Source organism: Paramisgurnus dabryanus, chromosome 23, assembly GCF_030506205.2.
Source record: "Paramisgurnus dabryanus chromosome 23, PD_genome_1.1, whole genome shotgun sequence".
NCBI classification, from domain to species: domain Eukaryota; kingdom Metazoa; phylum Chordata; class Actinopteri; order Cypriniformes; family Cobitidae; genus Paramisgurnus; species Paramisgurnus dabryanus.
In genome coordinates this window covers 20,596,105-20,615,238 of record NC_133359.1, presented here as the reverse complement: position 1 = coordinate 20,615,238, position 19,134 = coordinate 20,596,105, and the positions used below count along the sequence as shown (strand labels likewise).

Sequence of the window (19,134 nt, the reverse complement as noted above, 5' to 3'; positions counted from 1 at the left end):
AAAATTAGCGTACTTAAGTGTATTGAAAGCATACTTTTTGTGTGCTTAAAATAATAAAAGTATACTTTTTGAGAAGTGCACTTGCTGATAATATAATATAATATAAATTAAAGACCATAAGCGTACTTAAATGGAATACACTTTAATGACACTATTTATTAACACACTTAAGTACACTTTTTACAACTGCACTTTGTAATAATATGTATTTAATTTTAACTTATAGTAAGTACACTTTCATCATAATATTTATAAACACACTTAAGTGCACTTTTAAAAATGCACTTTGTAATAATATCTAATTAATTTGAACTTATAGTAAGTACACTTTTATTATAATATTTATAAACACACTTAAGTGCACTTTTAAAAATGCACTTTGTAATAATATTTAATTAATTTGAACTTATAGTAAGTACACTTTCATCATAATATTTCACTAACACACTTAAGGACACTTTTTAAAAATGCACTTTGTAATAATATCTAATTAATTTGAACTTATAGTAAGTACACTTTCATTATAATATTTATAAACACACTTAAGTGCACTTTTAAAAATGCACTTTGTAATAATATCTAATTAATTTGAACTTATAGTAAGTACACTTTCATTATAAAATTTATAAACACACTTAAATGCACTTTTAAAAATGCACTTTGTAATAATATCTAATTAATTTGAACTTATAGTAAGTACACTTTCATCATAATATTTATAAACACACTTAAGTACACTTTTAAAAATGCACTTTGTATTAATGTCTTATTAAGCTTAACTTAAAGAAAGTACACTTTCAACATAATATTTATAAACACACTTAAGTGCACTTTTAAAAATGCACTTTGTCTAATTTAGTTTTACTTAAATGTAACCCTGGTTAAATAATTAAATATTATTATTTTAAAAGTGTGCTTAAAAATAATAGAGACTATTCATACATCTACATTTATTTTATAAATGAGGAAATACATGTGAATAATTCAATCTGAATTATAAATCTGAAATGAGTAAACCAATCGGAGTGTTTAATTGTAAGCTCCGCCCCTTTTTTGCTTTCGGATCGCGTCTCAGTTCAGAGGAGAGATGCAGAGCGACAGAGACACTCGATGTAACGCGAGAGGGTTTAATTTGATTAAATATGACTCCTAAGTTCATATAAACTGAAGAAATCAGAATTTAACTTGCATATATTCAATGATACAGCGTGATTGTGTGGATTGAGAACTTTTTGAGCTTTCATTTTGACCTGGTGAGTTTGTTATAATTACCAATGTTATTAGCCATAAAAACGAATGTCAACACTTTAAATGTCGTATCATTTTATTTGTTTAATCCATACGAGACAAAATGGCGTTATATTGTGATGTTATATGGGTTGGATTGTTCATTGCAGTGTGATTATGTAAAACCACATGGTGCGTTGTGTTCACTGCTGTTCGCTGACGCCATTTTGGTTGCACGTGCCTGTAATAGACAAAAAGAGAGAGAAACACGTGAATGGACGAGTAGCATCTGCCTGCACAAGCGGAGGCTGCAGTTTCGGGACCGCAGTCATAGGACCGCAGTTATAGGACCCTAGGTTTTTAGGCTATGTTTACACGTGGGCGGTTATTTTCATAAACGGACATTTCAACCTCTCCGGTTTCAAAAATAATATCGTGCACACATGTCAGTTTTCAGAAAAGTGTTTATTTACACGTACCCGTGCATATTTGCCGTCAAGAGACGCTCAAGCCCACGTAAGCCAATCACCGGCAGCGCTGGTGGTGACGTGAACTGGTTCTTCATGTTGGAGGGAGGAGTTGTTGCAGTAGGTGATTGATGACGTCAACGTACAGCGAGAGCGGGTTGAGGAATCACACGTAGAGGACTAATTTCGAATCGCTCTCGCGGTACTTTGACATCATCCGTTGCAGCGCCGCATGAAGTCAAACACGCGTAAAATTGCTGACCTCAGAGCACTCGTCTCTGCTCCTCGACATAATGGAGCAGCTGTATTTGCAAATACAAACACACGAAGTTTGCACGAACATAAATGTGATCTTGGAAGCGTTCAGAGTAGCAGTCACATGTAAACATGGGTCGCACTTTTGACGTAGGTGCGAGCTCTGGCGCATACTCTGTGACGTTGCCTGCTTAAACATCCGTTTGTCTCACTTTACATGCAACCGTGCAACCGAAGATTTTCAAGATCTCCACTCTGGCCGGAGTTCTTAGAAACAATCGGTTTCAGAGGCGAGTTCTACGTTTGCGTGTAAACGAGGGGCACAAACGAAGGTAAATCTCTCAGTTTTTAAAAATAACCATGTACGTGTAAACAGAGCCTTAGTGACAACGCCACCTAGCGAGCTAGAGGACCAACAAAGATGGATGAAAAGCAGAGTGTGATTATCAAGTTTGAATCAATTTTTATTTGAACATTATATACAATCGTGATGCATTTCATTGGAAAGTTAACATCGATTAACATAGTGATTTGCTAAATAGTCTTGCATATCCATCATACGTAATATGGCAAGGCACGTTTATTTGTGTAGCACATTTCATACACAGAGGTCATTCAACGTGCTTTTTATAGAATAATGCTGTAAATAACTTGTTAGCACATTCGTTTAATTAAACTGTTGCATAAAAGCTTGTGTTGACTTAGTGACAGTACAAGAAAACTGTATTACGCTGGTTGTAAAAACTTGTTAGTTAGTTACTCGTTTTTTTTTTAGTTAAAATAATATAAATATGTTTTAACTGTCACATGATCACAGTCAGCCTTTTTGACGTTACCACACAATACATGTTATGAATATGTCTCTTCATTTAGATGTGGTTTTAATGTTGATTGAGACATGTGACATTTTTATAGTCAGACATAACAGTAGGCCATCATAATAATTGACTGTTAAAATACCATGTGTTAGATTGTGTCATGTACTGTTTACTGTACTGTACTGTACTGTACTGTACTGTACTGTGTACCACTTTTTAACAGCATTTTTGTTAATCAGTGATTATGTTCTTTATGTACTATTTCAGTGAAGTGGAGGAATTTAATCGAATCATAGACAAACAATTGAAAAAAAGAGGGGAGAGCATCCAGTTGCTGCTGCATACATCACAATGTGTGCTTTAAATATTTAATATTTATATTTATCTATCTCTCTCTATTATTATTTTTTATCTGCTCAGATGTGCTTTATTGACATGAATGTTTCAAGAACCTTTGATCCTGTAATGAACACTATGCAATACTAATATGAACATTACTTGGTATGAAGATTGATATAATTTTGTACCGTATATAATGTGTGTGCTCTGTGGTGACTAAAATCTTTAAAGTTTGAAATCAAAAATTAAAGAGTTGTTGAACATGTTCAACTAAATGTTCCTGGTTTCATTCATTTCTTTATCTTTCTCTCACTTAGGAGTCAGTGAAGACGTTGTCCATGCAGTTCTTATGTTGTTCACATCATTAACAAATTTGGGTAACACTTTACAATAAGGTTAATTAGTTAACATTAGTTAACTACATTAATTGCATGGACTAATAATAAACTGCACTTATACAGCATTTATTAATATTTGTTAATGTTAATTTCAACAATTAGTAATACTTGATAGTTGGTTAATGAATTGTGAACTAACATGAAAAAACAATTAAACGCTTTATTTAGCTTAATTAAAGATTAAGGTTAATAAATACTGTAACAAATGTTTTGCTTATGGTTTGTTCATGTTAGTTAATACATTAACTAATGTTAACTAATGAACCTTATTGTAAAGTGTTACACTATTTTTTTTGTGTGTGTTAAAATTCAACTGTTGCAATATATAATTTTATAAATACAAAAATTTTAAATCTACCCCAGAGTCATCCTTGTGTATTCCCTCTGTTCTTGAATATGTGATTGACTAAAAAGGCGTAAGTACACGATTCCTTGTTTATTTTACTCGATGAGTTATTAAATAATGCAACGTAGAGCCAATAATTACTTAACATTCCTTAAAATCAGATTTAATTTAAATAAAGAAAGCAGTATTTGGGTGTAATAAACCTTTAAAAACATCTAAAACTTTAAAAGTAGTTTAAATTGGGTGAAAATATGCATTTGTGGCACTTTCTTCGAGTAGCATCTGCCTGCACCACCAGAGGCTACAGTTTCGCTAGATGGGGCTGTTAAAAAAACGAGGGTCCTAAAACTGCGGTCCTGAAACTACGGTCCTGAAACTGCTGCCTCCGCTTGTGCAGACAGATAATGTTGGAATGGACAGGTATTTGTCTAAATTGTCATTTATTATGATGATGATGGCACTTATGTATGTATTTTATTTGTTTCCTGTATGTACAATTGTTAATCATTATTGATAGACAATATTGAATGTTTTTTCCTTTCGTATGAACATTCCTTGAGCTGGATTTTCCTACTTGATGGCGAGCTTCCATTTCGACCTGATTGGATCACGAATCTAGAAGGACAATTTTCTATTTTAAATTATTTTTCTTCAGACAAGTAAGAGGATACATTTCAGAAACTGTTTTCTTATTTTGTTTGTTTACTTTATTGAACTGAAACATTTCAGAAGCACAATTCTGATAATTTAAGACTGATCAATACTCCAATTGATAAGAACTTTGAACTTGAGTACTGATTTCAGTGTGTTACATATATAATTTGTACCATCTTTGTACATTGATTGTGACTGTGATTTCTGTAAATGAGAAGTAATTCAGAGGGTGCACCCATAGTATATATAGTTAATTGTATTTTCATTGTTGTTTACTATTTTTTGTGATTAAGGAAAGAAAAAGAAAGGTTTCTCAATACTCAAAGTAAAATAATTAATTAATCAACTTACCTTCTGTCTCTGCTTGTTGCTCACTATCACTGCTACCTCCTCCTTCGTACCGTGCACCCTTCTGATCTTATTATTATGCCTGGTCCATAAGTAAGTGAGTTAATACCCGCTACATAAAGAAAGTACACTTTCATGGCAATATTTCTAAACACATTTAATAAATGATCATTAGACTGATGTGACCTACCAAAGACTTGTTAATTTAAAGTTCATGCAGTTCTTTTTTAGTTGTCTGTTAAAATGTTAAAAAATAATAACTTTGAGTTTATTTTTTTCTAAGGGATGTAATTATTCAATATTGATAGTTGTTTGATTCCAATTTAACAATATTAAAATGAGTTTTTTTTGTTTGGACATATACAACTCATAATTAATTTATTAAATGTACTTTTGCAAAACAAAAAATCTGATTCATAATTTGACTACCAAACTGTTTTATTGTCAGTGTAAGCATTGTGGTTTTTGTTTGTTTGCAATGCATTAAACTGAAATGAATACATATTTAATTTACTAGATTTGTTTTTCAGTATTTTGAGAAGTACATAACCATATTTCACATACAATAGTAGTAGTTAAAGTACATACTGTAGAAAGATGCAATGAAATCACTTCACTGCACTGAAATCACAGTTCAACTGATTGAATTTAATTTTATATATTTTAATTTATTTGGCAAACTTGTATTTGAAACATTACATTTAATGAGTAATTAAGTGTACTGTTAATATACATTAACTTATTTTTAATTTCACATTAATTGCTTGACAGTAGATTGAACAGTGCACTTTAAGTATATTTAAAAAAACACTAGAAGCAATTATGAAAGTAGATATAAAGTTGTAATAAAGTACCAATTAAGTTGTTCCAAAAAATCACTCTTAATGGCAACTTATTACATTTTATTTCAACTTAATATATCATGTATTTGAAATTAATTGCATTTAATGTGCATTCAGTGCACTGAAACCATTGCATTCAATTCACACTTAAGAGTATTGTTAACAGACATTAAATTGCATTTTAAATCACATTAATTTCATGTCATTATATTGTGTAGTGCACTTTAAGTATATTGTAAAAACACTAGAAGCAATTATGAAAGTAGATATAAAGTTGTAATAAAGTACCAATTAAGTTGTTCCAAAAAATCACTCTTAATGGCAACTTATTACATTTTATTTCAACTTAATATATGATATATGTGAAATCAATTACACTTAATGTGCATTCAGTGCGCCGAAAAGATGGCATTTAATTCACACTTAAGTGTATATACTTAAAGTGTATTATTTATGTAACAAGTACACTTTATAAAAGTACACTTAAGCACACTTTTTTTTCACAAGGGTTGGTAAGTTGTGTTGTGTTATGTGTGTGTGTTCCGTACCTAATCTGCAGGCCTTTACTCCAGGAGCACATGTCCTTGTGCAGCAGCAGGTTATTCAGCGTGACACAGCAGATGATGTAGAAGAGCTGTTTGATGACACGTCGGACGAGCTCGCCATAATTGCCGTGCTGTAGCAGCGTGTAATAAAACACATCTAGCTGTTTTAAAACAGACTCCAGTGTGTGAGACGTCTCCTCGTGAACACTAGATGTGCGTTTTCTCATGCCGGTGGGCTTGACACCCATCACGCCCTGGATGGTCTCCTGCTCCAACATAGCTGGGGCTGAGATGAGGGCCATGAAACACAGAAAGAGTGGGAGAGAAAAAAGATGCGCAAATACATTATGAAAAACCAGGAGATGGAGCTAGAATCAGAAAGAAATTTAAACCGACACTCTGATTTATGTGCAATTTCTGCAATATTAGCAAAAACAAATTTGCAGTTTCCTAAACTCCATTTGCCATTGAGATAGATAATCCCACCCCTACCTCATGCCATTGGTTTAGCAAACGTTGCTGAATGTGAATGTTACTTTAGCAATGTTGCCACCATCAGCAGACTGTTTACACTTTACAGGAAACCAGCTTACAGTACATATTACTTATAGTTGTATTTGCATATAAAGTCAAAATAAAACTGGACCCCGAGTCAAACCTGACCCAGTGGCAATTTTTTAAAATCTAAATGTAAACAGCACTGATGTGTGTACAGTCTGCAGCCCACAACACCAGTGTGAGAAAGAAAGAAACCTGATTTTTTTGTACGAGCTGCGAGGCATTATGAGGTGGAAGGGCAGATATTTCTGCGGAAGGCGGTGATCTCAGCACATAAGTTTGTGTTCATTGGGCAAGGTGTGATGCCACCCATGGGTGAATGGCAGGAAGTGGAGTGTCCTGCTCGACTGGATCTGTCAGGTGAGAAAAACAAACATGCTGCATTTCAAGTTCATACAAGTAAACTAGAGTTAAACTTCTTTCCTGTGTTGGTGTGTTTCTCATTGAAACAGTAAGCTTGGTTGGGAAAATCTTGTCTTTTCTAAATAGCCCGTAGCCTTTAGTTTATGTCACAGCTTTGTAAAATTATGATTTACGTTTTGTACATTAATACATTTGGCAGACACTTTTAAGTGACTTAGATACAGATTCAATCTATAACAACTAAGCAATAAGCACACTTGGCAACCAAACAATGGCACAGAATATTAGGCAGATGGTTATAATGTAATGTCTCATTAGTGTGTTCCAATTTTAGAAAGCTACTTGTTTATAACTCCACAAAACCTGTGGTACTCTGGGGTGTAAATGTGTTTGAATATTTTACCAGGTGGTTGGAGTGACACTCCTCCTATTGCATTTAAACATGGTGGAGTGGTGGTTAATGTGGCCGTAAAGGTGGATGGCAAACGGCCGATTGGTGCCAAAGTTCGACGAATTCCTGAACCTCATCTGCTGTTGGTCAGCACCAGTGGAGAACCTGACTGCAGTATTTCAACAGAAACAATCTGTGAGGACCTTACAGACCTGGAGGATTATTGTCAACCACATGCACCAGGTATCACTTATTGTATAGCCATGGTGCAGTTAATTTATTAACCATTTGTCATCATAACACATGCAACTGCATTTTGTAATGCATCCAATTATTGTATCTTGTTCATATATGTGTCGTCTTCTTTGTGCTTTAGGCATACAATTAATACATTTACAGTATATTGTATTTCTGATGTTCAGTAAAGTTGTTTTTGTGTTTCAGGTGCTCTGCTGAAAGCCGTTTGTGTATGCAGTGATCTGGTGTGTTTATCGTCTCCTCTTTCACTGAAAGATCAGCTGTTGAAGCGCTGGGGTGGAGGACTGGAGCTGCGCAGCTGGTCTACACTACCACATGGTTCTGGTCTCGGTCAGTAAATTATACATCTCAGATCTTTACTTAAGTTTTGTGGAAATTAGCTGGGCCTTGTACCAATCCATTCCCTCCAAAGCTGCATATTAAAGACAAAATATTTAGAGTTCAGTAATGTGTTTTGTGTGTTTGTAGGCACCAGCAGTATCCTGGCAGGCGCAGCTCTTGCTGCAGTGTACAGAAGTACAGGACGAAGCTACAACACAACGTCTCTCATTCATGATGTTCTTTACCTGGAGCAGATACTCACCACTGGTATGAGATGTTATGATGATGATGATGATGAGATGCTGCACTCGTGGTGCAGGAAGTTCACCTTGAATTTGTTTTGTGTTGTAGGTGGTGGATGGCAGGATCAGGTTGGTGGTTTGTTTGGAGGAGTGAAGGTTGCTCGATCAGCAGCTCAGTTACCTCTGAGAGTTGAAGTTGAACAGCTGTCTCTCTCTCAAGACTTCATGTCTGTCCTACAGCAACATCTCCTGCTGGTTTACACTGGAAAGACGCGTTTAGCACGAAATCTGCTGCAGGTACGAGCGTGCAATCCTTCATGCACGCTTTTATTATGATGCGGTTTATTCATTAAGGCCAGGGTAATTGTGTTTGTGCAGGATGTGGTGCGCAGCTGGTACGCACGATTGCCCTCCATTGTCCAGAACACAGAGCAGCTGGTGATCAATGCAGAAGAGTGTGCTGAAGCCTGCAGACAGGGTCAGTTTAAAAAACTTTATTTAAAATAGTAAATCTTTTTCACAGTACTTATAATAATGTGTTTCTCTCAGGGTCTCTCTCCAGACTGAGTTTATGTATGGACAGATACTGGCAGCAGAAGAAGCTGATGGCTCCAGGCTGTGAGCCGGTAGCTGTGAGGATGATGATGAATAAACTTCAACCTCTGATCTTAGGACAGAGTCTTGCAGGAGCAGGAGGAGGAGGATTTCTCTTCTTACTCACACGTGACCCTCAACAGAAGGAAAGAGTGAGAGACGTTCTCAGTAAAATACAGGTGAGAAAATGGGTTATGAATTAATAGTTGTGTAGATACGAGTGCAGCAGTCTCCACAAATGTTAGTTCATGCAAAACTAGAGAATTGATAAGAAAATGACTGTAGACTTTGGTCTCGTTCACACTGCAGCTAAATTTGGGTATCGATTTTAATTTTTAGTGTTTAATCCTGTTCTGTACACACACGTTTCACTAATTTATGGGAGTGACAACCACATTCTAGTACTGAATTGACTCCTGGAAAAGCACAACACAACACACACAATATTGCAGCAATAATATTATTTCACACCACTAAAACTAATTTATAATAATAAAATAATGACCTTTAATTTGCTAAATACAGTGAGGAAAATAAGTATTTGAACACTCTGCTATTTTGCAAGTTCTCCCACTTAGAAATCATGGAGGGGTCTGAAATTGTCATCGTAGGTGCATCATGTCCACTGTGAGAGACATAATCTAAAAAAATTCCAGAAATCATAATATATGATTTATTTGTATATATAACTGTATATATAACTATGTATGTATAACTATTTATTTGTATGATACAGCTGCAAATAAGTATTTGAGCACCCGTCTATCAGCTAGAATTCTGACCCTCAAAGACCTGTTAGTCTGCCTTTAAAATCTCCACCTCCACTCCATTTATTATCCTAAATTAAATGCACCTGTTTGAGGTCGTTAGCTGCATAGAGACACCTGTCCACCCCATACGATCAGTAAGAATCCTACTACTAACATGGCTATGAACAAAGAGCTGTCCAAAGACACTAGAGACAAAATTGTACACCTCCACAAGGCTGGAAAGGGATACGGGGAAATTGCCAAGCAGCTTGGTGAAAAAAGGTCCACTGTTGGAGCAATCATTAGAAAATGGAAGAAGCTAAACATGACTGTCAATCTCCCTCGGACTGGGGCTCCATGCAAGATCTCAACTCGTGGGGTCTCAATGATCCAAAGACAGGTTAGAAATCAACCCAGAACTACACGGGAGGAGCTGGTCAATGACCTGAAAAAAGAGCTGGGACCACCGTTTCCAAGGTTACTGTTGGTAATACACTAAGACGTCATGGTTTGAAATCATGCATGGCACAGAAGGTTCCCCTGCTTAAACCAGCACATGTCCAGGCCCGTCTTAAGTTTGCCAATGACCATTTGGATGATCCAGAGGAGTCATGGGAGAAAGTCATGTGGTCAGATGAGACCAAAATAAAAAATTTTGGTCATAATTCCACTAAACGTGTTTGGAGGAAGAAGAATGATGAGTAGCATCCCAAGAACACCATCCCTACTGTGAAGCATAGGGGTGGTAGCATCATGCTTTGGGGGTGTTTTTCTGCACATGGGACAGGGCGACTGCACTGTATTAAGGAGAGGATGACCGGGGCCATGTATTGTGAGATTTTGGGGAACAACCTCCTTCCCTCAGTTAAAGCATTGAAGATGGGTCGAGGCTGGGTCTTCCAACATGACAATGACCCAAAGCACACAGCCAGTATAACCAAATGAGTGACTCTGTTAGAAGCATATCAAGGTTCTGGCGTGGCCTAGCCAGTCTCCAGACCGTAACCCAATAGAGAATCTTTGGAGGGAACCTTAAACTCTGTGTTTTTCAGTGACAGGCCAGAAACCTGACTGATCTAGAGAAGATCTGTGTGGAGGAGTGGGCCAATATCCCTCCTGCAGTGTGTGCAAACCTGGTGAAAAATGTTTGACCTCTGTAATTGCAAACAAAGGCTACTGTACCAAATATTAACATTTACTTTCTCAGGTGTTCAAATACTTATTTGCAGCTGTATCATACAAATAAATAGTTTAAAAAATCGTACATGGTGATTTCTGGATTTTTTTTAGATTATGTCTCTCACAGTGGACATGCACCTACGATGACAATTTCAGACCCCCCTTACATGATTTGTATGTGAAGGAGCCCTCGCAATGATATAACGCAGCAGCCGAAAAATAGTGCCCTTATTAACTTTCCATGGCAGGACTATTTTCTGGCACTGTGTAATATCATTGCCCCTCCTGCAGCCATGTTACAGCAGCAAAGTCCTTAATTATTACGCCAGAATGACAGTTCTAGACATATCGGCCTAGAAAATCACAACTTTTAATTTTCCGTCGGTCGTAGTACACAATGTAACTACAGAAGAGTCAAGTTTTAAATAGGAAAAATATCAAAACTCTTAGATTATTTTTAGCATGATGCTAATGGTCTAAACTGATTCAATAGATTGTTCTAAGCTATGCTAAAAGTGGTACCGCCAGACCCGGAGATCAGCTGAATGGATTCCGAAACTGTAAAAATCGAATGTTTAACTCTATGGGAGCTGGAAAATTTGTATATTTAAAAAAAGTGGAGTGTACGTCCCTTTAACCTTCATTGTAAAAATGTCAACTGTAATGAATTTAATGCACAGTTTTGTTGTGTTTACAGGGCATTGGTTCATTCAGTGTTCATTCAGTGGAGTTAGATATGGATGGGATCTCCATCATTCAGAAGAGCTCTGAACATCCTGACTGACATTTACAAGTCAAATCTGATCAACTAACACACACACACACACGCACACACATATGTTGGTGTATGTGGTTTACGGGGACATCTCCATAGACGCAATGCATTTTATACTGTCCAAACTGTTATATTCTATTCCCCTTACCTACCCCAGTCCCTAACCCCAATGTCACAAAAACCTGTTGCCAGTCTTTAATCTATGAAAAACTACCATTTAGTATGTTTTTTTAGCTTTTCCGTTTATGGGGACACTGTCTGTGTCCCCGTAAACCACCTTTATAGCATAATAAACATGTCATTATACACTATTCATGTCCTCGTAAACCACACACCAACCCACACACACACACACACACACACACACACCATTTATTTTATTTTATTTTTTATTTATTTTTTATTATTAAACAGGAAAAGATTAAAACAATCGAGCCTGACTCAGTATAAAACTGGTTTTCAGCAGGTTCCTGCTCTGCAGAACATAAAAAACACACAGACAACAAACTCCAAAACAAGACAGCAACCATACAAACACACAGACTAAGAGAATGAGCATTAGGGTGAGGCCATAGAACCACATCAGTGGTCGCAGATGTACTTGTCCATCAGGAGGCGAGCATATGTTCTTTTAAATAGTCTCAAAGATGTTATGGTCCTGATATACTGTGGGATCTCATTCCAGGCTTTGGTAAGCACATGAAAAAAAAGATCTCTGTCCATAGTTGTTCCTAAAAGCCGGTAAAGGCAAAAGTCCATTTGTGACAGATCTAGTCATACGTTCAGACCTTGAGCTGTGTTTTGGAACCAAAGCAGTAAGTGCTGCTGAAGTGTATCCATTTAAAATTTGATAATACAGGTTTATCCCATGGCTTAATGCGTAGTTGTGAAATGTCAAAGCATTAGACAGGGATAATGCAAAACAATGGTGAGTCCAGCCTGGTAGTTTGTTGTGGATCTTATGAGCTCTATTGTAGAGTCTTATTACTTGTTCAAGGATTTCATTTGTTGTAAGTGACCAAACAGGCAAACAATACGACAGAGTGGACATAATAATGGCATGAAGATATGTTTTTGAAACAGAAAGAGACAAATATGGTCTGATTTTACTATAAACAAATAACTTTTGATTTAACTTTCTAGTTAGAATTTGTACATGCTCACAATAGGTGAGATGTGAATCGAGAGAGACTCCCAGGTATTTGTACGTGGATACAACTGAGAGCTTTTGATTAGAAAAGATAATAGGATTGGCTATAGATAGCTTTCTCCTGGACGAATAAAAATACATACATTCTGTTTTTTTTATATTAAGTGTTAAATGGTTATCTTGCAGCCAGTTATGTAAATGCTGCAAATCTTTGTTAAGTTTTTGATTAATTGTGTCAATGTTACAACCAGACAAAAAAATAACAGTATCATCAGCATATAACAAAGAAGTTGAAAAATTAAACACATGTGGAAGATCATTAACATACATAAGAAAAAGTAAAGGACCTAAAATACTGCCCTGTGGAACTCCCATAGAACACACTCGTGGCTGTGATGTTACTGAGCCAATTTTTACAGTCTGAGATCTATCACTTAAGTATGATGTAAACATGTCTATTGCAGAAGAAGATAAGTGAAAAGATAAAAGTTTATTTAACAAAATTTGATGGTTGACTGTATCAAAAGCTTTTCGAAAATCTATATATATCGCTCCAGTGACCTGACCCTTGTTTAAAGACGCGCGTATATGCTCAGTAAAAAACAGCAGAGCAGATGTAGTTGACCGCGCGTGTCGAAAGCCATGCTGGCAATCATTGAGCAGGTTATTATTTTCAAGGTAATTGGTTAATTGATTATATAGTGTTTTTTCAAGTAACTTGGAGACAGTTGGGAGAATTGCAATAGGGCGGTAGTTGGAAATATTAGTGGGATCATCAGACTTAAAAATAGGGGTGACCTGGGCTGTTTTCCACATGGCAGGAAATACTGATTGCCTAATACACAAATTAACTAAATGATGAAAAAGTGGTATGAGAGTACTGGCATGAGTTTTCAGAAAAATCATGTTTATGTTATTTACATCACAGGCATGGGAAACATTTAAAGAACACAAAATATTTGTTAAATCATTTTGTGAAATTTCAGTGAAGGAAAATTGCTGAGATATTGCTGGTATTGATGGGAGAAATAAAGGGACAGTAAATCTAGAGGATAGTTCTTGTACAGATGCAACAAAATACTCATTAAAAGAATTCGCAATTTTATCATGATCAGAAAAAAGAATACCATCTATAGATATTTGTAAACTGTTGTTATTTTTAATTTTGTTTTCACCAGTTATAGTTTTAATTGTTTGCCATAAGGTTCTTGGGTTGGATGCCGCTAGATTAATTTGATTTTCATAGTAAAACTGTTTGGCTTTGCACAATTCAAAATTACACTTGTTTCTATACTGTTTAAAAATAAGCTTAGCCTCAGGTGTTTTTAATGATCTGTAGGCTTTAAGAGAAGAGGCCTTCTTTTTTAAAAGCTGTAAAATTTCAGAAGTTACCCAAGGTACTTTATTGTGCCTAATATGTATTTTACAGGTAGAAGTAAATTTTTGACGTATTGTTTCGAGACTCTTGTGGAAATTTGATAGAACAAGATCAGGATTTTGCATAGACATCTCATTACTCCAATCAATATCAGCAAATTCAGCATTAAAATGAGACAGTTTTGAGTTAGGTATTTTTGTAGTATAGTTATTTTTATGACATCTTGGCTGTTTAAAACATTTCCTAATGACATAAATGAATGAATGATCTGAAACTGCTGTATTTATTACTCCAGATATACCATATTTAGAGGGTTGATTAGTAAATATAAGATCAAGAATAGAATTTCGTGTTTGACCAAATCTGGTGGGATCTTTGATTAATTGATGAAGACCATATTTTATCGCAGTTGTTTTTAGAAGTTTAGATGAATTATCAGTCCAATTCAAATTAATGTCACCAAGAATAACAAGCTCCTTAGTTTTAACAGATTTTATTAAGTCAGAAAGCTGCGTTAAATATGCAGTTGGACTAAAATTTGGAGGCTTGTATGTGACAATAATAGTAACTAAAAATTGATTTGTGAAGTGAACAACTAATTGAAGTGACTCTAGATCAGTTGAAAAATGTACTATGGAATGAGCGTATTTCTTATGTACATAAAAAGCAACACCGCCACCAATTTTATCAGTCCTATCTCTACGATATAATGAATAATTTTCAATTTCAAGAAAGGAATCTGGTATGACAGGAGTCAGCCACGATTCAGATATTGCCATAACATGAGCCTTAGTTTGAGCAAGCATGATTTTAAATTCATCCATCTTTGGAACAAGGCTTCTCATATTTAGATGACAAATTTTGAAACCTCTAATTCTACCAAGCTGGCATAAAGTAACTGGATTTTTTCTTGGACGTGATGATCTTTTTTGGGCTTTAACAGATTTAAAATTAGGACCTAGGGTAACATTAGGGGATCTAATTAGTAGCTGAGGTATAGTTGGTGTACCTCCAGACTGCTGGATACACTGCAATTGAGATAGATCAGTGTTTGAAACATCTGCATGTAAACCCAGGCCCTGTGTGTTGTTAAAAACATGAGTATAAAATCCCAAGAAATATAAAAAAGTGGACATAAAAACATTTTTACCAGGACCAGGATTAAGTTCAATATTTCCAATAAATAAGAGAACAGAGATTAAGAGTCTTAATGAGGACTGTCGGTACTTATTTACAGTAGCGTCCCTCGTGCCCATAGGTTTAAACTTAAAGTCATTTACCCACCGGTGGAAGATAATAGCGCGGGCTGAGATGACGATCCGTTCAAACTGGGGAGCGAGGTTAAAACGAGAGACAAAACTCGTATGATCCTCCGTCCGCGTATGCAAAGAAGAGCACTGCGGTGCTGGAACAATGCAAAGCCGGCCAAACCATAGCCGTGCTTGCTTTCCAGATACGGCCCCTCCGCGCTGATCATTGGGCGCATACCGCAACCCACCTAGTCCGTTCGTAGACCCTCCATAATCCACATACGCAACAGGACGCAATAACACGGCCCCACACATGGGGTAATACGGCCGCCGCACCACGCGGGCCGGACCAGCAGCCTCCCAGGCCACGTCGACCTCTCCGCCGCAGCCACACCTCCAGGCCAGGTACCCTCGTTCAGGCTCAGCTACTCTCTCAAGACAAGTAAAATGGCCAGGGACTTGAACAACATTTGGGGCACTTGTTATGCCACACAGACACGCCAGAACAACGGCATAGCAGAGAAGCCGACTCAGGTGATGTAAAGGCTCCTCGCCAGATTTAAGTTGTGCTTTAGTTGTTAAAGGCTGCCAGCGCTGGCGTCCGTCAGTTGTCCAAACAAAGTAATTATCCCGTACTTTACGGCGCTGGAGCAAGTGAAACAACAGTAATAGTATAGCTGCAGTAAATCTGGTAAAAAACAGACCTGCAGACATCTGTAAAACTAGATATTTGGTGTCAATCTGCAGCAACGTTTCACAGCTCACTGTTGCAGCCGCCATGTCTCCTCTCATCTAGTGCCTATGTATTTATCTGTGCCTATGTAAATATTAAATGTTCTTATTTCATATGGATTGTTTATATAAATTGTAACATTTATTAACAAAAATATAAATAAACAAAATTTTAACATTGCACAATACCATTTAAAAAATGTTAAGAAATGTGAAAGGAAAGTCCATAAGATGTTTTTGCATGTTGTTTTCACATAGTGTTTTTGTTTTAGTTAACTCGCTCACACAAATAGATGTGTTCGACTTCATCAATAACCGACAGGCAACATCAAAGTAGGACCGCGAGAGCGAGTTAAAAGCAGACCTTTATGCATGATTTCTTAAAGGTGCTCTAAGCGAATCTGTGTGACGTTACTTTTTGTTGATGTTTTAACTGTTTTCAAACAAACGGAGCGTAGCTAACTCCTCCCCCTCCCTTCCGTGCTTTCATGAATGCGCCTAACCCCCACCCCCAAATCCTTCTTGTCGTTTATTGGCTAGAACACTTTGTTATCGTTTCTGATGGTAGGTTTGGCCACTTTGTTGTTATTACAGTTTGTGGAGCCTGGGCTGTCTACAGAGATTGCGTTTTTTTACAGTTTGATTGGCGGACAGGCAGCAAGCAGATAGTGAGGAGGTGTTTGCTGTATGAAACAAAAAATGTTTTATGGTCTAAAACGCGTGAATTTGCTTAGAGCACCTTTAAATCGCTCTTGTGGTTTTTGCAGCGACACTTGAAGCCAAACACATCCAAATATAAAAACAAGTTGGAAGCCTGGCTTTTATCAAATGGTTGAGAGGAAAGCAGAAAACACTGTTATTAAGCGGCTGTGCCTGTGACGGCCGTCAAGTAAACTGAAGCCGGTCTCTGTCCTTACCCCTGATAAACACGCACTGACACCTTTTTTTAAGTAGGCCTATGCACTCAGCTACCTTGAAAAATTGTACGACTTTTTAGACAACAACTATATCACAAAAATGCTGCAGTATATCTGTAGCCTATCTTTTTAAGTCTGCTGGTGTGTCCTGGAATATCAGGTAAACTGGGCCATCAGGTAAAATGGGCCACTTAAGGTTTGAGTGTCTTATTTCTTACAAAGTTACCAACCAATGACTGGAAAGAATTTTGTACTTGACTTATAGCAAATTATTTTATTGGTCTGAGGCTGAGCTGAGGTTGCTGGGGGGGGGGCTGATATATCCAATCTTACTTCTCAATAATAAGGTTGGTAAATCAATGAAAAACAAATGCACATTAAGAAGAAAATAGTCTAAATCCATGTCTTGATGGCCTCTGGGATGCTGATTTAGCTCAATTATTGAAATTTTTTAATTTATAAAAAACATTTTTAGTAACTGCCCCAATTTACCTGAATGTGTTAAGGTAAAATCCATTAATTTAATTTAAATTGGGCCAACCAGTTGAGTTTATTTGTGTTATTAAATTTCTTTATATTATTAATTTATTAATATTGTTGCATTTATGACAAACACTTTCCACATTTTATCTTCTAAATGTGTTTGTATGTGATGTGTGTTTATAGGTGTGGACATAATGAACGACATTCAAATTGATGTTTTAATGTCATTTAAATGCAATGTTACACTGTTACATTCTCAAAAATTAGGAGCAGCTAATGTTTTAAAACATGTAATGCCTATACAATTATATTTGATTAGATCAGTTCAATCCAAAAATCTTAAAATCAGTCCTTATTAATCATAAAAACACAGTTTGTTAATGTCCCAGGCGATTAACCAAAAAGTGGCCCAATTTACATGATATCACCCTGTGTACAGTAGCAGTGGTTCTCAAAGTGGATGCCCACGATCTATCACAATTTATACATTAATTTAATATAAATATGTGTAACTAAACCTTAGAAAAATATGGCTATTAACCAACAGCACTATGTCATGTTTTGGTTTACGGCGAAAACACACCCTCTGTGTACCTGTACAAAGCGACTCCACCCATACGCGTCTTTGTGTTATGTAAACTGAAAAACTGAAAGTAAAAAAGCAGTGTAAGTGAAACTAGATTTAATCTGAAACTTCTACTGGGAAAGATGTCTAGTAAAATGGACGCAGGTAAGAAATCCTTCTAGTTTTATTTATGAAACATTAACTTTTGAAAAGTGGATATTCACGACATCCGAAAACATCAGAAAGTTAGTGTTGGTGACACTCTCAGACAGTATTTCTTGTTTTCCTGCTGTGACGCAAACGCAAATAATGACTAGTTGACTGATAAATGTATAACATTATTAAAGTTACTTTAACGAAAATGAAGAATAAAATGGTAGGGAGTAGGCTATATGTGCTTAATGCATTAAGACAGTGACATTAAAACATCAAATTCACTTCAGTATAGGCAACACCTTTAATTTAGCATTGCTGTACCGGTAATCAGACGAGTCACACAAGCGCTAAATATAACACAATAACCTTTTCACAGAACACGCATTCGCTGTTAAGGGAAATAAGGTGTCTTTACAAAAGTCGTTCAAGTTTATTTGGCTCAGCCTCAGTTTGACATGTTTTGATCATGTTGTATTTTGTAATATTATGTAATATTACATATTTGTCACGTGTTTTTCAAACAGCTGCTTCCTGTGTGTTAAACGCGTTAATTCCGTAAAGTGACGTACTCCTTTTTACGCAAAAACGCATATTTTAGCTTATATGCTCGTGCTGTAAATAAAAAAAAAATGAAAATAGTAATCACCACAAAAGCTATTAAATGTCGGATTAGCATTACAATATAATAATAAATTATAATACTTATTATAATATAATATATATAATATAATACTGTGTATTCTTTAATATTGCATATCAAAATTTATGTAATACCTAATTACATTAAAATTGTGTACTTTTACTTGAGTAGTACTTAAATAATAAATGTAAAAC

At 36.0% G+C, this 19,134-nt stretch overlaps 2 protein-coding genes across 2 annotated transcripts in view; both read left to right on the top strand.

Annotated features, from left to right (window-relative positions):
• The window catches only part of LOC135780826 (uncharacterized), a 114,147-nt gene that overhangs the window by 42,619 nt on the left and 52,394 nt on the right, over positions 1–19,134 (top strand). The gene's annotated exons all lie outside the window — the stretch shown is intronic.
• LOC135781145 (L-fucose kinase-like) lies at positions 7,063–12,039 on the top strand. The gene is made up of 8 exons (XM_065291475.2): positions 7,063–7,157; positions 7,567–7,794; positions 7,996–8,139; positions 8,278–8,397; positions 8,482–8,669; positions 8,751–8,850; positions 8,922–9,145; positions 11,592–12,039. The coding sequence occupies exons 1-8, from the start codon at positions 7,100–7,102 to the stop codon at positions 11,676–11,678; spliced, it is 1,149 nt and encodes a 382-aa protein (XP_065147547.1). The 5' UTR covers positions 7,063–7,099; the 3' UTR covers positions 11,679–12,039.